Genomic DNA, 23421 nt, shown 5'->3' with positions numbered 1-23421 from the left:
ATTCTCTTTTCCCACAGATTACATAACCCTTGGAATATTCACTAACAGAAATAGGGCCTATATACAGATGTATACTACTCCATGAACTCAGGTATATTCCTAATTATACTGGTCTCACACAAGTTGTCAATATGGTTAGGGACAGAAGTTACGTATAAACCGATGTAAGACATCAGAAACTGGTTTAAACCTGTAACAGAACAGACTGGTTCATTACATATAAACCAGTCTCAAAATGACTGAAACTAGTTTAAGATAAAGCCAGTTGTATGTAGTATCAGACTTAACTGATTTAAGTCAAGTCGGTTTTATGAAACTTCCGTCCCAGGCCCCTTCCCTCGTTCAAGTTAAACTAGAGTCCCCCAGCATGCTTTCCAGCTCTGGACTGGGCTGGGTTGTGCTGTTTGCTCCAGCACAGAAGGGCTGGCGGGGAGGGGGAAAAGGAGGGAATGCAGGGACTGCCCCTCCCCCCCCCCGAGGCAAACCCCGTCTGGGGTCAGCAAGGGGTGTTAAACCCCCTTCAACCTCCCCCCCCCAAAGTACAGAGCTGCTGGCTGCAACTGTGGACTACAAATCCCAGAGGTACCTGGAAGCAGGAAGAAGTGATGAGCAACGCTGCAGAGTCCTGCTGCTGTGATTCTGGACTGCAAATCCCAGAGACTTTGGGGCAGCAGCAAGAGAAAGTGAACACACAACCCTTGCTGGCTACATGCTCTAGCACCCCCTGGCTTCTGGCCTGAGCCACTGCAGGCATGTGGCTGCATTTCCCGAATCAAAAATGAATGTGCATCCAGATTTTTCTCAATTTAATCTCTGCATCTTAGACTAAACAGCAAAGACTGAACTGATTCAGCCTCAGGCTTTTTGACTGTCTATACTTAGCCCAAATCTGCAAAAGAACAGTCCTGAAAGTCTGCATGTTAAAAACTCATCTGAAATGTTTATTAGGGGGTGGTAAAATAATGTACATATGTAAAAACCTGATTTCCATATAAGCACTTCACAATTTTTTAGCCTAAATCAGCCAGAAATATATTAATGGGCCACAAGGTTTCCACTCATAAAATCATCCAAGTTATAGAAATGCAAACAATTATCTGAATCAAACTATTAAGAATATTCTGCATTCTCCTGGCTTAAAAGTAACAATCTACTTATAACAAGTATTTCTAGACTACTCTGCTCTTGTAAGCCAAGCATCAACCTAAAGCATGTTTTTTGAAACCCTATCATTAGGCCAAAAATAGGAATTGATCATGGAAACAGTGATGTCTTTAACTATAATAGCACAAATGGTATAGCTTTAATAGCATTTTATGGGAACAAGCATTGGATTTGCTGAGAAACCTTAGAAGCAGAATGTCAAATGGCCATTGGCTACTGTTCTTCTGCCAAGACATACGTAATTCTAATTCTGAGACACTTCTTCTGCACCTATATGGCTCAAGCCTTAGGCGTGCAGTTGAAGAATACAACAACAGAGACATGACAGGATTTCTATGCTTGGTTTTCCATTACTCACAACCAAATAAAGTGAGGTAAGCTAAAGGGAATTGGCACGTCATGTCCATGGGCCAGCAATACACAGTTACTTATTATATGCCAAGAGGCTGTCACATAGGGTTATTGTTTAAGAAGCACTGGTCACATTTTAACATCAGTAGCTTATTCTCATGGTTACTCCAACTCTGAGATTCTTCAAAGAATGGCTTGTAAAAATGGTCAACAAAACGTTCCCAAATAGCAAATGGGTAAATAAAAATCTTTATGATAGAGGAAATACTCAAGATTTTCCCTTACTGGATTGCATTTGGCCATGTCCCTCCCTTATATTTCCCCAAGTCTAATACAGCAGATGGTAGGACAGATAAGTACCTTAGAAACTAACAGGCTCAGAGAAAAATGATCTAGACATTCATAACATCTGATGTGGAAAAGGTTGTTACCCATGACTGCCTACACAGCTTTAAATAATCCAAGAGAATTCTCCCAGGTTTATTCTTCTGGTAGAAAATCTTACCTAGAGATGCCTGAACAGACATTTGGATGATGAAGCGCTGAAGAGCAGAGACCTTGCAGTGTTGACACTACACAACCAGGGGGATCCTGTGCATACATCTCAGCATGCACTGAAGACTCCCTCAGTCTGGCTAAAAATAGAATACCAGCAGCACATAGGATAGCTCTGACTGGTTAACCCAGATTGCTTGCATCTCCCTGTAGCATAATGTGGAGATTACAAGGGGGGTTGTTCTGTTCCCTGTTCATCTGGAGCAGCCACCTGAAACAGTCTCCCTCTGGTGGAGAGAATAGGAGCCAAGCACCCTAGAATGTTGGAGGACTGTGCTGTGGCTTCTCTCAGAAAAGAATGTGTACAGAAATTAGCTCTCCCAGGAGAAAACTCTCTGGAAGTCATTTAACCCTGGTTGTTCCCAGCTTATTTTTCTCAACTGTCCATTTTCAGTCTGGGAGAAAAATCCTGAACATCTGTACAGTCATGGTTTCTCCTTGGAAAGCAGCAACTCTCCCTGGAGAAACCAAGTAACTGTACATGGCTTATAAAAGCTCATGCCTCTCTAAAGCGATCAGTCTGTAAGGTGCCCTACTTCTTGCCCAATTTTAGATTAACACAGATAACCATCTCTTACCTCTCATAGGTTTTTCTATCTTCTTAGCGGTGGTCCTCTTGTGAAAGTGTAGACATTTTTTTAGATTAGTAATTATTTATATTCTTGAGTTCAGTAGGATTGTGAATTCTACAGAAAAATTTCTCTAAAGAAAAGCAAAGGAAGAGCAAAGTGCCCAGTGCTAACTTTTGGCTGAACATTTTTAGCAATACAGGAAACCCTTGCTATTTGTGCATTTGTGATTCGCGGTTTCAAATATTTGTGGTGTGCTGTGCCAACCCATGCTCTCTCCCCATGTAGCATGATGACATTTTGTTACTGTGCTCCACAAGTTAGGGGTGATTTGAGAAACTTAAAAAGAGGCACAGCCTACATAATGTGAAGTTGATGAGGGAAAATTAGCATCAGCAGACCACGAAACAGTGTGGGATTATCCCCTATAGCTTCTTAAAATCATCAAGGAAAAGGGTTACAAGCCTGAACAAGTTTTCAACACAGACAATGCAGTACAGTATTTGCAGATTTCCCCATTTGCAGGGATCTCTAGAACATATCCACTACAAATGGCGAGGGTCTCCTGTATTAAGAGGTCTGAATGATCAAATTCTTAATTTCTTGCTCAAAGAAAACAGAATAAAGTTGTGAACTATTCTGCATTAAGAGATCACTATAATTTGCAAATTCTGTTTTCAAACTCATCATAACCATATAGTCCAGATCTGAATTAACGAGACATACATAACATCAGCTTAGTTTGCCCAGATTTTGGTAGTGACAAACCAAAGAAATAACTAAAAACATTTATGCGCAGTATCTAATACAGCTTTGTCACACTACATATCACAAAGTCATAGCCAACCAGAGTCATATGAAAATGCTAAACTGATTTTAATTGTTGACAGAATTAACACTGATCTAAGTTCAGCTACACATTTTCAGCCTCACTTCGTTGCTATAACTTTTACCTTTAAAGGATGTGTCTGGGTTGAGACAGAGGAAAACTGAGTACGTAAAATATTAGGATGGGCAAGATGAATTGAGATTTTTCAATTCTGATCTTGAATTCAGTTTCAGTGAGAGACATTTTAATATAAATCATCTCTACAACTATAGATTCTTAAAAAGGATCTGCTCCAAAGATCAGTGCAGTTCATGGGAATTATTCCATTGACTTCAAGAGGATTTGAATCAAGCCTGTATCATTCAAAATTCAGGAATAGAGAAAATCCACTCAATCTAACCTTTCCAGTGCTTGAAAGCAATCCATTCTAGGGCAATAAAGGAAACTACACATTGCCTGAAACCATGTTCTCTAGGAAAAATAGTTTTCTGAGTTATAAAGGAACAGTAAATATTTTATACAGACATGCATGCATGCACACCCACAGACACATACACAAATTCAGCTTGTGAAGAATACTTTTTATCACAAAGTCCTCGTGCTTCCAGTCCAGGGCATAAAGGGGCTGAGACCAATTCTTGGACCACTTCAGGAGTCCAAACTGAGAGAACTCCGAAGTAGTGAGGATGGAGAGCAGTTCATAGAATATGCATATAGACTGTACATTTCAAGGAACACCAGTTACTGTACACAGAAGTACCTTTTTTCTCTTCTTTTGTGATAGCCTTTATACATATTTGATTCTTGGTGACTCCTAAGCAGGAGCTTTAGCCAGGGGTAGGTTCAAAGAGGCTGAGTAAATGGCTAATGTTGCAAAAATTTGCCAAATTCTGCAACATTTTTTAAAGCTTCCGTAAGTGCCAAATGCTTTGAAGAATGTATGAACAAATGACCATGTTTCTACGTTACAGATAGCTTGAATTATATGGGAAGCTACAAAAAGTAGGAAGTGATCTTGCTAAATGAGCTAACATCTTTCCTAGAAACAATTTTCCAATCATCGAGAACACAGATAAATTATGATATCCAGCTGGATAGTCCAATTTGATATAAATTTGTCTTTGATCATCTCAGGATAAGTTATAAGGAATGTTAGGGGTGTCCTGAAGTGCCTACTTCTGCTGAGATAATACAACAGAGCTTTACATACATCCAGGGTGTACAGTCTCCATTCTACTTTTTTTGTAAGCGGCTTTGGAAAGAAGACAAGTAAGTAAAATGTTGTTAATATGAAACTTTGAGACAAATCTTAGAGAGAAATTGTATACATGATCTCAGGAATACCTCCATTATGGCATGGCATTCACCCACTCCAGCAACCTGAAGTAATTGCCAGAGACAAAACTTTCTTCAGAGAAGTAAACAGAAAGAAGGATGCAGCCATTAGTTCAAATAGAATATCCCATTTAAAAAGAAATAGATGCAAGTCTTGAGAAAGGCTAGGTTTCCCTACTGGGATGATAATTGTGGGAGATGGTTTTTGGAAATATTTTTCCCAAAGGGATGACCACTGGAAAATCATTGAATGGTGGATGCTTGGCAGATGTGTCAGCCAAAAATGAGAACTTGGACACTAAAACTGAGAACTTAGATATAACCCAGTCTGTCTGATGTGCAAGAAATAGACTAATATGTTCTGTATTTTAGAAGGCAATGGAGAAATATCACAGTAAGGCCATTTTGAAAAGTAAGGTGGCTCTTGTATGAACCTTTTCTCTTGATTCTGAGCATTCTCGTATGTGCCTTATTCATATACTCTGTCTGCTAGTATTAAGTACTAAACATGCATGTTACTGCAAAGACTAACTGTATATATAGTATGATAAAGGACTAGGAGATGATTCATAATTAATCATAGATGGAAACTAAAATAACAACTTGTTCTTCGTAACATATTAGAAAAAAATGGGGGGTTGCATGGCAATTTACTCCTGGATTGAAGCAGAAGATATTGAATCAAAATGAGATTATAATTGTTTTTATGGGAAGTTGCAGAGGTCAGGATAATTAAGATGAGTTTGGCTTGTGCCATGTTTAACTTTTTGATTATCTGTGAGAGAAGGGAGATGGATAAAAATACATAAAACCAGTGCTTAAAGGCAAAAGACATCCAACAGTCAACAGTGATAACTTCAGTCCCGTCTCAAGAAAAACTGATGGCATTTTTGGTTTTTAGATTTTGCCATGGGACCATCCTCCATGATGTGAGTATGTCACGGGACCAACTTCCATGAAGGGTACATCTCCCATGGGAGGGACACCTCTCATTCGGCCACACCTTAGCTGTTATAATAAAGAAAAGGAGGAGTCAATGGTGTCCCATGAGGTTACTCATGGTGTGATGTCCCAGTCCCCATTCAGCTCAGGAAATAATCAAAATAAAAATAATAAAGTGTCCCTCTGGACAAACCAGGCTGCCCTTCTCAAGTACAACTCCTTACAGGTATCTCTCTTGGGCTTAGGATACCTCCTGACCTTAATTCAGGACAGGCAGATCTGTTGAGCTCAGCTCGCCTGCCTGCCTGCCTTCCAGTTAGGGGCTTTTCTGTAACCTCCTCACTTCCCCAGCTCAGCTAGGGACTCCCTAGTCCCTTCTTTGCCCCAGCTCTTCCTCCTAGGGCCCTTTCCTAAGGGAAAGCATGGGCCTACTGGGCTTCTATTGGCATTCCCCATCTCTTGCTCCCCTTGCCCTGCCAGGTCTGTCTCCTCTTTAAATTTCCCAGCTTGTCACAGCTATCTGACATCATTCACCGGGCAACCACCCAGTGGGATGACGCATAAGCTAATAAAGCGCCATAGCAATGGCATTCATTGCTCCCTGTCCATCTGCCTCATCCCTGCAGGTAGGTCTATTTGGAGCCCGGTCTCAGCTGGGATCCACTGTACCAGAGCTTGGCCCCCGGCCTCCGACTTTGCCATATAGTGGCACCAAGCGGGCCCTTCTATTGGGGCTGCTCCATTGCAGATTTTCCAACAGGTCTCTAAGAAGGAAACCATATTGGATATAATAAGATATCCAATTCATTGACTTCTTGAAGGGATGGAGACTCTTTAAATGTTAGGTGATAGCCCCCACCTTGAGTAGAGTAAGGACAAAAATTAGTTCAGTCTAGCATGAAAGGGGAAATACTGTTTGAAATAGGAAGCCCCCAAGAACAGCAACTCAACCCTAACTAAAAAACTAGTAGAAAATTCAGATAATAAAAAAAATATATTCTTAGCATCAAGAACAGCATTACAGTTTGAGAAAATAACTTTCTATGTCAATAAGCATTAGGAGAAAGAAAAAGAAAAGCATTCTTGAGACTAAAGTTTTCTACCCATGAACTAAACTTAGTATTTGAGTTCAAAGACATCTCTCTTAAATTTAGTATATCATTCAAACAAAATGTGCAAACGCTACAATTTTAGTTTGTAACAAGGGGCCTTCCCAGAGCCAATCAGAAGTTGGCCCGCCCACCTATTTCTGGGCTAACTGCCTACCTCTCTCACTTGCCATGCCTTGTTGTTTAATAATTGGTGTCTTAATTATGTGAAAGGCTGCCCTTTGGTGTCCCTGTTCTCCTGGGCCTATGTATGCAGCTGCAAACACACCTGTACTGCATCCCAAGCCTCACAGATGGCATCTACATGATGTTCACAATCCACACCACGACTGGTGCTCCAGGGTCTCACAGGGCCTCTCACTCCCTCCCTGGAGCAGCAGGTCATTGTGCTCAACCTTTAGGTCTTTCTTTCAACCCACACACAGCCTCCTTGAGGTGGAGGGTCAGGACTCACCTCTAACTCTCTGGCTGAGCCCCCCCACTCAGCTTCTGGCCCAAACTACGGCCGCAGACATCCACTGACATACCTTGGCCTCTTCCCCACACATGGGGTTCACACTATGCTCACCCTAGGGCCTCTACACCACACCCCACTCTGGGGTTTTATCATCATCCTCACAATCAGCTACTCATGGGGCTGGCCCTTGTGCTGCCCTTCAGGCCTGCTCCCCATTTGACCCTACTCAGCCCCCATCATGTACAGCCCTTCAGGCCTACTCCCATTCAACCTTACTTTGTGCTACACAGCTCTGCCATCTCAAGGCCTTCACAACTGCTCCCTCTCTCAGGCTACACAATGCCCCCCGCCCCACAGGGTGACACAACTATCCCCAACCTGGGGCCTCCAGAGTCTTACTCCCCTGTGGGCTCAGGTGGCCACAGCCATGCCTGGCCCCACTCCTCTACTGGGGTCTTACACCCTGTAGGGCTCAGGTGGCCATAGCCATGCCTGGCCCTCATACCCACTGAGTTGTGGGGGCTAGGGGTTAAGGTGCCCTGACCCACCTTTCATCGGGGTGGTAACTACCCTGGCATTTCCTGGGGGCTCCCACACCACTAGGAGCCCCACCAGGCTACCCATCCCCAGCAGGGTGAAGTTTTAGGTCATACCCAGGACCAGGAGCATCCTGCTCTTACCTTCTGATGTTCCTGCTGCAGCTCAGCCAGGTGATGTTTCTGCCTGGGCTGGCAGCAGCAAACCACAGCCTTTATATATCCCTTATTCTAAAAATGGCTGCCAACATCAGGCACCTGATAGCTGCCTGACTCTGCCCTCAAAGTGACAGGCACCCAAAGGTGCACTGTCACACAGTTCTTAAAATATTGCTTTAAAAAAAGCCTGTATTCTTAGATTTATAAGCAACTAAGAGATAGGGTAGGGGGGAAGGACACAAAGCAATGGCTTTAAATTGCAGCAAAGTAGATTTAGATTTGATGTCAGAAAAGCTTCTTTACTGTTCAAAGAAGTAGATTAAGCTACCCAGGGAAGTTGTGTGATGACCTTCAGTAGAGGCATTCAAGAGAGAGGCCTTGGAAAGAATTGGTCAGGAATGATTGAGGAACTGCACTGAGGCAGAGGAGTGGGCCAGACCCCTGAGGTCCCTTTCAACCCTATGATTTTATGAGACCTTCAAATCTAAGTAAGAATCTATACCAGTTTATGTTATTTTTTACTCTTTGAAAAGCTTCTTAGAGTAAAAGATAGTTATAAATTAATTGGGTCAAATCATGAAGTGAGCCATTACTGTAAACTTACTATTTGCAGGCTGTACAACTGATGAGTGCCTTTGTTCAGAAACCAAAAAAGCCAAATTCATATTACCATAATGATTAGGCATAGATCAAAGCAACATACTTTCTCTGTGTGTCTACATACATTAAGGCACTTTATCTCTCCACTGTATATAAAGAGAGTACACATTTTTCTCATGAGAAGTCTTATTAGTATGTAATTGGGTAAAAAAGCAGCAGTCCAGCTTTTTTGCTTCTGTCAACAGGGTTTTCTACAGACTGAATATTTGATTTCCTTTGGCCTGGAAGGAGTTTACCTGATTAGACAGTCATTGTTCTCACATTTATCCTCCCAAGAAATCCCAAGAAAGGAGGGAAGCTTTTAATTATGGTCCAGATTCCAGATTGATATGCATTGATACACCCTGTTCCAAGTAAACTTTTCACCATTGCTTTATGGCCCAAATGGCAAATGCCAACATTTTCCAGAATTAAACCAATGAGTTGGCCAGCAATATTATCTGAATTATTTTAGGAAAATATTACATTCAGGGTTCTAATTTCATAAGACAGTAACCAGAAAATGAAAAGTCTTATAAAATGAGTCATTTTACTTGGTGTAAAAGAGGCCTCTAGTGGTTGTGGCAAAGTATAGCTGCATGAAAAGTGATTTTTTTTAATCACTATAACAAAGTTTAAATAGAAACAGCTTTTCAAAATGTGGATTACCTACTCATCTATTCTAAAAGAAAGAAACATTTTAAACAGATTACTGCTTGTCTCCAAAACACTAATTTTTAATTCCCATTTCCCCCACCAGAGCTTTTTATTCCCAAATTCCTCCACCAAAGTATTCCTAGATTTGTGTAGTGCTTCCAGTAACAAAGCCCACCTTATACTGACTATAAACTTATGCAACTAATATACACTTGACCAATAATAATTATTATTATAGACCCCAAAACAATATTTTTGTAAAAGAAAGAATTCCTAGAATAAGTCTTTGACTATTAAGCATATGAAATACAATATAACAATAACAAATATCTATGGCTCCATAAAACAGTAAGTTCTTTATACCATCTATCAATGAGCACTAGGTCATTAGGTACAAACAGGTCCTTCCATGTCTTCTATTACAATTGATGGGGACTTTCAAACTGCAGCTGTAGTCATAGGGCACATAAGCAGAAGCAAGAATGGGAAGCCTATACTTTGCTTAGTTTGCCCATGTAGTTAACACGTACTTACAAGTGAAACATGTCATTTTTATGCTATGCAGAAAGGTCAGATCAAAGATACTAAATTCCTTTATTGAGCCTTGAATTACTTTTTCAGGAAAGTCAAAAACAGGAACAAAGAAGATATCACAGTGTCACAAAAGCCATGCCTGTCTCTATTAAAAAGACTGAAATTAATTATACTTCAAAGATACAGGACCCTATCCTTGACTATGTCTGAGCTGAGTTTGGTACAGTTCAGGAAACTATGCAGGACAAAATTATTTTAAAATAATCTTATAGTTAAAACTATATATACCTATAAGTTACAGTTACATTAGCCTATTTGCAAACAGCCTGTTGTACGCTATACTGGGATCCAGGAATTGAGAAAATACAGGGACATTATGGTATGCCCCCTTTTTCCTCAGGTTACATTCAATATACCAAAGTGGGGATCAACAAGATGGCACAAGAGCTGCTATGGCATCCCTCTACCACCAAACCTGACCCTCTGCAAAGGGAATGCTATGCTTAGGGCAGTTTCACACAAGCAGATCTATGCTAATTGGCTACAGAACAGCCAGATATGTGGCCTTCTTCCTATACTTAGCATTTAAGTCCAGTCATGGGTTTTGAAAAAAAGTTACTGTATTTGGATAGCTGTATGGTATTTATATAAAATTCATAACTATTAATAATTTTCTACCAAGTTTTATTTTTCAAGAAAAACTGTTCTATCAGATTTTTAGGCAGCTTTGTTGTAGAAATTGCTGAACTGATAAAATACCCATTGCCAACTGTATATACTCTTTAAATAGCATTATTCCTTCATCAGGTTAATATACAAGGTCTTCAATCAGAAGTGCAAAATGACACTGTTGATACTGCTAGTGCAAATAAATGCATGAAAAGCGTGTTACTCATAATAATAATTCAGACATATAGAACCAGGAACTTTTCACTCATGAGCATTACAATTTTTGTCTCTCAATTGTTAATGCCAAATCCTAAAGGGATTGGAAATGAATGAGGGAATAAACAAAGTATTAAAATGCAAGTATGCAAACATTTACATTTAAATAACTCTCCAAAATGTATATCTTATATTAGCTTACTGACCTATTTAGTTTGAAATCTATTAACGTTCAGGACTTGTTGCATGAATTCAACTTACATAGGCTTTGGGGAAATAAAAGACATAATTATGGATGACACTTGTAGGTGACATCGGATTGTTCTAGGATTAATTTAATTCTTGTCTGGTTATTTTCTGGTTTGAGATGTAGAGAAGCTGCTGTTTATACCTTTTCTCTTACTATTTCTTGGACTGAAGCAGTCTCTTGGAGTAGATTTGTTGCTGCTCTTTTTAAGGACATTTTTTCCCTCCTCCTCCTCTCAAAGCATCTGGCCATCTCGGGTTGGGTACTGGGCTATGTACCTGTCCCTTAGAACAGCTCATTCAAAGCACTTCACAATCATCAGGCAGAACAGTACTTAGATTCCTTTATCCAAGTACTTCTCAGGTTTTCTTCAAATCCTTACTGATATTGGTAATTTAATTTTAGCAGGCAATATTTGTAGAGATTTTTACACAGGAATTGCTCACTCCCAGTTTAACTTCAGACCTGTTATGACTACGTTAAGTAGTAACATAGCATGAAGCCCATTAATGCAAACACTTTAAAATGTATACATATATCCTGTAATTTTTTTATCCTAAAAAATGCAGACCTTTCACTTTAGCATTAGTCAACTTTCTGAAATAATTAAAAGTTACTGTCTTCCGGCATTTATCTTTCAATACAACTACAAATAATATTTAACTTTATTGAAAAGTCAGCTTACTAAAATTCTTATTTTCCAGTCTTTATCACTTTCCATAGGTTCAGCTCTTTCTGCTATTTAATCATAACAAGTAAAACATTTTTTTTTAAGTTTTAATATTGCTTGCTTACTAGAGGCCAGAAAGTAGAATTTAGAAATGTAATAAAAACAGAAGATATTTTAACACTTTCCTACAAAACTGATCCTATTTGGTTCCTTAGGCACATGGGAATAATTCCGCAAACATAACCAGACCTGCTGCTCCCAGATACAACTATGCACATTTGCAGATACATAATTTCAGTGGGAATGTTCTTGACGGTAAAGTTCAGTATGCAGTGTTATCAAAAAAGGGCTTGTCGTTACTATTTTTCATTCATGATTCACTTAAAAGAAATCCAGGATGCAAATTTAATTTAAAAACTACTTGAGAAGACCTATTTGTAACTAAGCATTGTAAGCTAACGCAAGACAGTCATGCAAAATACATGACTGTTCCACCACGGAAGTTTTCCAATCATAAAAGGCAAAGTTCTCTGAAATACGTAAGGTTTCCTATGTACAACCACATTTTTATCCAGGTTGTATTTCTATAAGAATCCAATCCAATAACACAGACTTAATCAACCATTCTTTCAGCAAGTTGCACTGTTTTGCTAGTGTAACAGCTAAAGCCTTTAAAGAGGAAAATTACTTGGTTGAGAAACAGATGAACTTTACATCCTAGGGTGGACAGCAAGGGATTTATGAGGGCTATATTAAAAGGCACAAAGAAACAGAAGCTGCAGCCAATGCTCCCATTTATATTGACAGCTACAACTCAGCACCTTTCATTTAAACTGTTCACATCAGGAAAAGATATGAACAAGTTAGACAAAGCACTCTGCAAACAAACACTAAACTTCGTTCAGATGCAGGGGTGAAGAGCTCACTGGCCAAATTCACAGATGACACCAAATTGTGGGGAAGTGTGGTCACGCTTGAAGATAGACTGCAGATACAGGTGGACATAAACAGGCTAGCAAGTTGGGCGGATTGGAATCAAATGAAGTTCAACGTTGAGAAATGTAAAGTGCTCCATCTGGGGGATGAAAACCTTCTACACACCTACAGGCTTGGCAACGTCAAGCTGACCAGCACCACAAATGAAAGGGACCTGGGGGTAATAATAGACCACAGCATGAATATGAGCTGGCAGTGTGATAGTCTAACCAACAGCACAAATAATACCCTGGTATGCATCAATTGATGCATCTCCAGCAAAACTAGGGAAGTGATTCTTCTGCTCTACCCAGAATTGGTGAGACCACAGCTGGAGTACTGTGTCCCATACTGGGCGCCACACTTCAACAAGGACGTGGTAAAGCTCAAAAGAGTCAAGAGAATGGCCACCCATATGATCAGAGACTTGCACGACAAGCCATACGAGGTTAGGCTGAGGGACCTGGGACTCTTCAGCCTGAAAAAGAGAAGACGGGGGGACTTGATAGTGGCTTAACACTACATAAAGGGGCATACATTGAGAGCTTGTTAAACTTTCACCAGGGCACCCCTAGGGATAACCCGGAGTAATGGCCATAAATTCCCGGAAAACCGTTTGAGGCTTAACATTAGGAAAAACTTCTTCACAGCCAGGGTGTCTAGACTCTGGAATAGGCTCCGTCCAGAGGTCACGCAATCACCTACCCTGGATATCTTCAAGAGAAGCATGGACAGTCACCTTGCTGGGGCCACCTGACCCCAGTTGTCTTTCCCGCCTGGTGCAGGGGGCTGGACCTGGTGATCTTCCAAGGTCCCTTCCAGCCTTGCAGTTTATGAATCAATCTATAATCAAGTTTCCTCCAAAGTGGCAGATCTCCAGTGCATTGCAGGACAAAAAAGTATGTGTATAAATACCCTTAAACACCAGAACCAGGGCAGACCCATAAGGAATGTACTTGATGTCCCAACTAGCCTGAGGCATGGATGGCTATTCACTGAGCACAGTGATCAAATTAGTTATGTATCCAGTGGGGCTGTGCGAAGCTTCAGTACCTGATTCGATTCAGCAGAGATTTGGCCGCTGAATTGGGCTGAATCTCTGAATTCAAATTCATGAATCTATTCACATCAAGTGACAAGTGAAGTGTTCTAGTGGATTCTAAGCACAAACATGTTTTCCCTACAGTGAACTCCAGCCCCGCTACATCTGAACTTCATAGGTTAGATGAAATCATAATACCCTGTTTCCTAATGGAAATACAGATTTCCCACAATACTAGGTGAATGTACAGATGCTACACTTAGTAACTGTAGTTAGGTTGTTCTAAGTGCAGTTAGGTTGAGCAGCTGAACTATACATATGTTCAGGGAGTTTAGATTGGGAAAAACAAGTTGGCTTAATCTAAGTTCACCTAAGGAGGGATGCCCAAGTTCCAGCTCACAGGCCAGATCCAGCCTGTAGAGCCATGCCATCTGGGCTGCAGGAATCCCCACGGGTCTGAAAATTTGCCGCTCCCTAGCTGCCAGATTTCTGGACCTGTGGGGAGCCCCACAGGCTGGATAACATGCTGGATCAGCATGCATCTGTGTCCTGGAGCTCAATCCGGGCACACAAAAGCTGGCAGGAAACAGCAGTGTGGGGCCGAGAGACGTGGTGTAGGGTCCCAGGAGGCAGTGGGATGAAGGGAGGTGGCAGCAGTTTAAGGGGAGGTGGCCCGGGGCTCCATGTCACTAATTTGGCCCACTGTACCAAAAGGTTGAGCACCACTGATCTAAGGAAGTGCATTATGTAGATCAGGCTAATCCATTTCCAATCTAACCCAACTTGTATAAAGGTCCAGGAAGCAGCCCTGGGGCTGGGAACACTGATCTGCTTGCTCCAAACCTGGGGCTACTCTTTTCCTACCTCCCCCCATTCTGACTAGGTAATTTATCTCCCTGCTCCCCTGCATCCCTGGACAGATGTCTACTGCTGCCTGCAGACTCGCCAACCCTTCCCCCCACTGCCAACTGTTAACCTCTCCCAGGATTGAATGGTACAAATCAATCCTGCCTGACTTCAGACTAATACAGACAACTACCTCCTCCTACACTATCTTCTCTCACCCAACTATTGCTACACCAGTGCTATATTATTGTAGCATGAATTTTTAGCTATTATTTATTATGCTTAAATGATAATAGTATTGAATTGATAAACCTCTGTCATTTATGAACAACTAAAAGTCCATTTTGTGCTTGTTCTCTGCTTGACATGATTAGATGAACTCCGCATGCCCTGTGTACGTGAGTGTCTGTGTGAGACGGTGAATGGTGAAAGAATGGTAACTATTTGCATGAAAACAGAAGAAGATTTAATTGATTGTGTAAGCAACAAGGCATCATCATATGTTACCAGACGGTAAACTAATTAAGCTAATTAATGGATGGCTGAAGAACTTGTCTGTGATCAGGTGCACAGAAGACAGTAAGAAGAAGGAGTTTTGCATATCCTGCCATTTGAACTACACAATGCTTCAAGGCAGAGATCAAGATTGAAAGAACAACTCTGAGATACCAACTTTACTGGAATTACTTCAAGTTGAGCTAACCAGAAGAAACTACCTCTAATTAAAGACTGAGCATGAAAAACCCCCAATGCTGAACAAAGACTTGAAATCGCTATAAAAGTGAGATGCAGAATCCACTCTCTACAACCTCATGGAGCACAGGCATGTCTGTTCTTCCCCTGCTCCTATCATCCTCAATAAGCCTGGACCCAGCCATTCAGTGCTGACATTGAGTAACTTCTGTTGGTAACTATAACATCTTACTGGAGTGGTTTTGTCTGCTTGTATGTATGCTTGTGTATGTCTGTTTGTATGACTACTGTGTCCAAGCTTATGTATCTGCTTCATGTAATCAATAAACATGGCATTTTGCCTTATCCCCCTTTATAAGGTCTCGCTCTTAATTTGAGCAATTGGCAATTTAAAGTAACATTATGCAAGCACATATTATACAGATGCTATGAAAATATGCATATCAAAATGTACACTGAACAATAACGTAAAGTATAGCTAAATCATCTGATATCACAAGCTTTTTTAATCATAAAAAAAATCTCTACAAATCAAAGACTGAGATTTTTAAGCAGGCCACCAGTAGCCTGTGGGAAGTAGAGAAGCCCAGTACTACAGAATACTATAGGTAGAAGTTTTATATTAATACTTTTAGAAACACATTTTTTTAAAAATCCCATCCTTAAAAATAGAAAACTGCTGAACCAGCTTTTGTACAGCAAAGAACAAAAGTTCATGTAAAAATATTTTTTCAAATATTTTTCCCTTTGCGTGAAGTTTTTCATCTGTCTCTATTTTCCATTCAGTATTAATAGCAAAAACATTAGTGTTAGTAAAATGTTGGCCAGATTTAATTTTTTTCCACCCTGCTAATTATAGAACTAATTTTTAAATGTTATTTTCCAGCTTGACACCTGAACAGTCTTGAGAATGTGACCACTGCCTTTTTTATTATTGCAAAGTGCCAGCATCAGTTAAAGCTTTGCAGCACTCCCAAAGTCTGACTGCTCACAGAAACTCATCAAGACCACCACCACCACAATAGGCCAGAACCAGTCTTCCCTGTGATGGCTCCCTTTCCTCTACAGTTGAAACAGTTACTATATGATTTTGTAGTATGTACTTTCTTTACAGGCATATTTAAAATACAGATTAATGGAAGTGGCCCAAAATCTCCAGACAAGTTCACCTTCAGATTGATATGAGAATGAGGTTTTAGCTAAAAACGAAATTTCTGAGACTGCTAAGAGCATGTGGAAAGAGTTGGTTAACCATGTTAGTCTGAAGTCAAGCAGAAAGTAGGGTAGGAAGGCACCTTAGAACCTATTTTTTTTCATTCTTAATGTTTTCAACACTACTCAGACATGCACAGAAAACACACGTCCATTGTGCCAACCCTCAAAGCAAAAGAGAAAAGGACAATTAAGTGAAAAAACAAAACTACTGTAATTTGTACCAAAAAAGTCCATTTTCCTTAATACTCTACAGCCTCTATAGGGCGCTCCAACTTCTCAGCAGTGTGGAACCACATCTGTGTGGGCCACAGGCCCCTCTGAGCCATACAACAACATGTGGATTCCCCCTCTGCACTCCAAGGTACATTGAACTTTTGCTGCCACATAAGCTCCCCTGCCAAGTGGGGCACCTGGAACCTAGCTCCTGGCTCCCCAGATGCACAGTCCTGCCCTCTGGGCAAGAACAAAAAGTGCAAGCAAAAAATTTTAAAGATCATAAGATTTAAAAATATATTATTCAGGTAAATTCCTCAGAACTGTGGATGCCAGAAGAGGATGGAGAAAAGCCAAAAACATGGAGGGAAAAATTGATTTTCAAGCACTTTATTTTGTTAGCTAAACCAAGGCTGTCCAGTTTCAAAATAGATGAGGGCCAAATGCCCTGTGGTTCTCATCAGTGGGCGGCCACATATCTGTAAGCCACTCCAGGGCAAGCCATAGGCCCCCTAGGCTGCACAGATGCTCCCTCAGTGCGCTACATGAGCTCTCCCACCATGCACCTGCAACCAGCATAGTGCAGCCATATTTTTCTCAATATTAAACTGCTGTTCATGTTCACGGGTATATCTTCCTGTGTTGTTTTTAAAAAGAATTATCTTCCTACCTTGCAAACAGTCTCAGTATCCCAAGGCAAAATAGTCTTCAGATCAATTATTTCACAGGACACACCAAGCTTTTCCTGAGCCATGGTTGCTACCTCTTTGATTACATGCACCTGAAAAGGCAAGGTAATTCACAAATTGGATCTCTGAAATATTATTGTGATGCTTAAAATTTACCCAGTTATACAAATCTCAGACAGGGAATAGTTTAATGTTATTTTATCTTGTAACAGCAATGTTTGAAATTAACAGACTAGTTATTCAGCAAGCATTTTTTTCATTACTTCAATCCTGTGTTAAAAAACTAATAAATACCTCTCAAAAACAACTGACAAGTACTAAGCAATAAAAACTTAGAATTTTTATTCAACAGAGACAATTTATTTAATTTCTGGTAAATATCACTGTAAAATAATAAGGTTGACTCAATCCATTTACTGTTTTTAAAGTGTTAAATTATGCCTAGATTAAGAAGTAACAAAAGCACTGTCAAGGCCTAAAGTTCTCTTCATCCAAAATGAGAGTGCAATTGACTTAACTGAGCAAGTAAAATGTCTACCTGCCAACCTGCTACACCAATGCAAACTTTCAGACTTTGATTAATTTCAAATCTTAGCATGACTATGGCTGTAACATTTAGTAAACAGAATCCTTCCTCCATATGGAAATGAACTGTAGCTAGTTTTGATTGATGAAAAATAGATTATTCATTATCCAGAGCAGAAATCTGTCTAATAGTATATTTTTAAAGAGGTTCTTGCAGCTTCCATCTTCTGACATCCTTTACATATTGAGTATGCTATTAAAAAAGAGAATTGTTCAACACTATAATGGTAAAATACAACACTGAATATTATAATTCATCTTCTAGTCCTGCCAACAAAATCTTTTAATATATATGTATAGCTTTTTATATGACCAATATTATGGTCACTAACAAATGTTCTGATGCTGGTAAAAACTACCAAAGCAGCATTGGCTGGGATTAATTATTTGTAATGTACACATCACCATCCACAAAGTATATGGTTATAGGACAGAATGATGGGGAAGACTTCTTAAGTTGTAAAAGTTACATAAATTTGAAAACCAAAAGATTTCTAAAACCTCTACCTGATTCTTGCAAAACAATTTTCTCCTAACCAGGAAGGCAGCAGTTTGAAGGATAAATGAAGGCAGAGGTTGGCCATGAACTTTCTAGGACAGCTTTCTTTTCCCTTTTCTTTTACAGTAGCATAAAAATGGCTTAACAGGTAACTAAATATTTTCCTACAAACTCCATGCATCATGTATTATCTAACACTGCAAGCTGTGTAGCGTGACTGCACACACAATATTAACCAAATGTATGAAATGATTATCACATTCAAAAGCTTTGCAGATAGAGAAGATGATGTCTGGCATGCTGGTTACATAAGTGCAGAATATGTGCTATTTAGATGCAAGTTCTCACCTGCCATCAGCTGATTAATGACATCTACTAAATTTCTCAATCTTACCTGAGCAGTTTGCGTGAGAACTATTGAAGAGAATTACCTCAGAATAACTATTGAAGAGAATTATCTAGTTCTTTACTTGTGGATAAACTAGGATTTGCTCACTTTCTACCACAGCCAGGCATTTGGCTTTTTCCCCTTGCTGCTGATAGTCTGAAGAGCAATTCCAGCTTTGATAATGCGTACTTTCAACTTGAACTCTTACCCATTTACTGTGGGAAAGATGGATGGCTACCTATAAAGATGCATCTTGAAGACTGGAGTGCAAAAAACAAGTACTTGTGCAAACTAGATACACCAATGGTAATAATCATTTCTGGTCCTTGCTTATCCTTTCCAAAAGATAGCTAGAAGATAATGTGTTATTGTACACAGCTTTCTACAGTCATATCTAGGGACAAAATGAACATCAAAGACCCATTGTGTAAGGCAAACCCATTGTGCAAAGAGTCTCAGCTTTAGAGGGTTTACAGACTAGACAGCTGAATGAAAGGAAGGAAGAAAAGGCTAAAGTATTCAAGCAAAACAAAAAAAAACAAACAAACAAACAAAAAACAGAGACAAAACAGTAACATGTGACATATGGAAATTGAACCCAGATGCCCCAAATCCACAGCCCAGTGCCTCTATCACAAGACTGGTATATCTGTACCTCCAGCTATATCCTCACTTTGTCCACCCTGCCAATTTTTAACTTTTACTATGTCTGCATATATAGAAATGCCTAAGGATATATTTCTCTAATATATGTGTTCTTTAGAATGAATTAAAAGTGTGATAATTTAAGATACCAAATGAATTTCACATGTATCAGGAACACCTAAAGCAGCATTTGCTTAAACAGTAATTCTTAATCAGGCACCTGGGAAACATAATTAAATTCCATTTAGGGCATTTGTTTATACTAAACCATGAACATTAAAGATTATGGATAAAATGATTTAGTGCAGGGGGAGGAAAGGTGAATTTTAAAGACAAATCAACAGAAGTGCTTCAACAGGAAAGCAGAAAACAATAATATTTTTGCTCTATATTTTAGAAAGATCAATGGCTGGAACAAAAGAGGTCTCCGGTGATGTTTCAAAAGTGAAATAATCATATTTTGCACACTATGGCCTCTCTGTTTTCTTATGTGTAAATAAAGATGCGTACTTACCTACCTCCTTCACGGGGTGTTATGCAGATCGGTGGAAGTTTGCAAAACACTTCTGAATATTCAGAGCGTTAAAGAAAATTATATATTATTATTATTAATAATTATTCAGAGCTTTCAGGCTCTCTATTTGGACTGCATTCTGGAAGGCTCAACGGAGATGCTACTCTTAAAAGTTCTGACACGCTGTCAAAGACCAGCTGCTCTCCACAATATTATACAGCAAGAATATCTGAAGTGTTTATTACTCTAATCCTGAGAGGTACCTTTCAAGGTATTGCTATAAGCAACCTTTTTCCTTACCTTTTATTTCCAATGTCACAGCACTGTGAACGTTGTCAATACAGTTTTTGATTTAAACAGAGTATTACTAGGCTTTGTCTATTTTACCTTAGAGAAATTTTTTACCTAGCAGTCTAGAAAGGGAATATATTTCTCCTGTTCCAGAGAGAAATAAAGCAATCTTATCATGTTGATGAACATAAAAATATGGTCAAAAGCATGAAGGCAGCTTTGATTTTCTTCCAATACAGTGTCATAACGGGGCTATTAGATATGATCATGCATGCCAAGAGAATACAAAACACCATTGTTTAGAGCTATAGAGATCACAGTTTCCCTAAAGAGAAGCAGACTGAACTAATACTGTATTTTAGTGATGGAAATTATGCCATCCTCTCCTGGAACCTTTCCCAGGGACACAAAAGATGATGAAAATACTGGCTGTCCTCCTATACTTCTTCTCTCAAGTGAAAGTATATGAGCAGATACTGAGACCTCAGGGTCAAAAGACATTAAACACTGTTTCCCAAGCAACCACATCAGTCTGAGAACACTGAAGTACATGCTTGTGTGTATATGCACGTATCATATTTTTTCACATACAATGTTCATCTTTTCCACCAAAATCAGCCCTCCCAAAACTGCAGTGCATATTTTAAGTGAGGAAGCTGTTTTCTTCACTAGAAAAGGAGTACTCCTGGAGACAGAGTGCATGCCATGCAGCCTCCTAGAAGGCTACCACTTCTGTCTACTCAACAAAATGAATGGGTGGAGTATTACATTAACTCTGTGATAGCCACAGCTATTGGCTGAGCACTACAGTTTGTGCCCAAAGCAGCTAGTTAGCTGCTGGTAGCATCTTGACGAGGGTTGTGATGTGAAAACAAGACTTTATTTTTAGGCCCATCAGCCTGACTTCTATCCCAGGCAAGATCTTAGGAAAGTTTATTAAAGAGGCCATCCTTAATGGACTGGCTGACACCAACATCCTGAGGGATAGCCAGCACAGGTTTGTTGCGGGTAGGTCTTACTTGACCAATCTCATTTGCTTCTATGACCAGGAGACCTATCACCTGGACAAGGGGGAAGAGATTGATGTCATATATCTTGACTTCAAAAAAGCCTTTGATCTGGTATCCCATGATCACCTCTTGGCAAAACTGGCCAATTGTGGCCTTGGGTCCACCACAATCCGCTGGCTGGAAAATTGGCTCCGTGGTCGGACCCAGAGGGTAGTAATTGACAGAAGTCAATCATCATGGTGCCCTGTGACCAGTGGGGTCCCCCAAGGCTCTGTCCTTGGACCCATATTGTTCAACATCTTCATTAATGATGTGGACACTGGAGTCAGAAGCGGACTGGCCAAGTTCACCGATTACACCAAACTTTGGGGCAAAGCATCCACACCAGAAGACAGAAGCACGATCCAGGCTGATCTGGACAGACTCAGCGAATGGGCGGACGAGAATCTGATGGTGTTTAACACTGAAAAATGCAAGGTTTTCCACCTTGGGAGGAAAAACCTGCAGCAACCTTATAGGTTTGGCAGTGCTAAGCTGGCTAGCACTACAGAAGAAAAAGACTTGGGGGTCATCATTGACCACAAGATGAACATGAGCCTGCAATGCGATACTGCGGCTAGTAAAGCAACCAAAACGCTGACTTGCATCCATAGATGCTTCTCAAGCAAATCCCTTGGTGAGGCCGCAGCTGGAGCACTGCGTCCAGTTTTGAGCCCCACAATTCAAAAAGGATGTGGAGAAGCTTGAGAGAGTCCAGAGAAGAGCCACGCGCATGATCAGAGGTCAGAAAAACAGACCTTACGATGACAGGCTGAGATCTATGAGGCTCTTTAGCCTGGAAAAGCGCAGGTTCAAGGGTGATCTGATGGCCACCTATAAGTTTATCAGGGGTGACCACCGGTATCTGGGGGAACGTTTGTTCACCAGAGTGCCCCAAGGGATGACGAGGTCGAATGGTTATAAACTCCTGCAAGACCATTTCAGGCTGGACGTAAGGAAGAATTTCTTTACTGTCCGAGCCCCCAAGGTCTGGAATAGCCTGCCATCGGAGGTGGCTCAAGCACCTACATTGAACACCTTCAAGAGTAAATTGGATGCTTATCTTGCTGGGATCCTATGACCCCAGCTGACTTCCTGTTCTGCGGGCAGGGGGCTGGACTCGATCTTCCAAGGTCCCTTCCAGACCTAATGTCTATGAAATAACTTATATAGGAACTACTTACAGTAAAGAAGGAACAATTTTTCTACTGCTCTGTGCAAGGGTCTGGGGCCTCACCTTGTGGGATACAGAGTAAGTCCTCCTGGAAATGTAGGGCATTTATAGATGTACTCCAGGATGCAGGGGAGGGAAGCAGCGCTTTAATTAAAAGAGCCTGGAGCGTCATATGCATCAGCATCCCTACGCTGAAAAATGGTAGCGGGCACTTTGAACTAAAGCTAGTCAAATGCACCCTGCCACCATTTTTCAGTGTGGGGATGCTGATACACATGATGCTGGAGTCTGTTGGAGTGCAGTCATTTCCACACTCCAGCAGACTCAGTTGAATTGTGATAGACCCTGCAGACTGACAATTAATTGAGTCTGCTCCAATGAGCTGGAATTACAGCACGTACAAGCAGTCTCCCTGCATGTGTGCAAGTGCCCACAGTGTGCAGGAAGTGTGGCATCACAGGAGACAGTCTGCCACACCAGGAAGTTCTAGATGCCACACTTTCTGGACACACTCTGTTTCCAGGAAGACTCACTCTATGTCCCACTCAGCCATGACTCGAGAAAAATCTCTCTCTCTCTCTACATTCTGCCCCCTTCCAAAAATAAGGCACATGTTTTAGTTGGGTGTGTATTATATGAGAACATATATAGTACATATGTGTGTTGAGGGGTAGTAATTTATATTTTTCCTAAGCTTTAAAACAGTTTTCCACATCTTTTAGTTTTACAAAGGTTATGGAAAACAATTGTGAACATTGCAGGCACCTTAGAAATTACCCTAGGCTGAATTTTAGCCAGTTTTGGATATAAACTTCATTGCTGAAGGACAAGAAAGATTTCTACACCTCCCTGCCTTTCTGCCACCTGACACCACCAGGGAAGGAATCCTGCCTGATCTGCACATCAAAAAGCAACTCACAAAGACACTCCCATGGACCCAGAGGAACAGACTTCCACCTTCAGCT

At 40.5% G+C, this 23421-nt stretch overlaps 1 protein-coding gene across 8 annotated transcripts in view; it reads right to left on the bottom strand.

Annotated features, from left to right (window-relative positions):
• BCKDHB (branched chain keto acid dehydrogenase E1 subunit beta) overlaps positions 1–23421 on the bottom strand; it is a 295919-nt gene that overhangs the window by 167398 nt on the left and 105100 nt on the right. For 6 of the 8 annotated variants that reach the window (XR_002093308.2, XM_019496836.2, XM_059731479.1 and 3 more), the window contains one exon: positions 17293–17403. The exons of 1 other annotated variant lie outside the window; for it this stretch is intronic. Coding sequence is in view for 6 of the 7 variants with exons in the window: in XM_019496836.2 (XP_019352381.1) it covers positions 17293–17403 (111 nt within the window). In the remaining variant the exon portion in view is untranslated. Of the gene's footprint in view, positions 1–920; positions 5812–17292; positions 17404–23421 lie in introns of those variants that run through there. One more of the 8 variants, XM_019496838.2, reaches the window with a different exon arrangement.

This window comes from Alligator mississippiensis, chromosome 1, assembly GCF_030867095.1.
Source record: "Alligator mississippiensis isolate rAllMis1 chromosome 1, rAllMis1, whole genome shotgun sequence".
Classification (NCBI taxonomy): Eukaryota; Metazoa; Chordata; order Crocodylia; family Alligatoridae; genus Alligator; species Alligator mississippiensis.
Note: the sequence above shows the minus strand (reverse complement) of the source record. Positions and strands in the feature narration are given on the sequence as shown.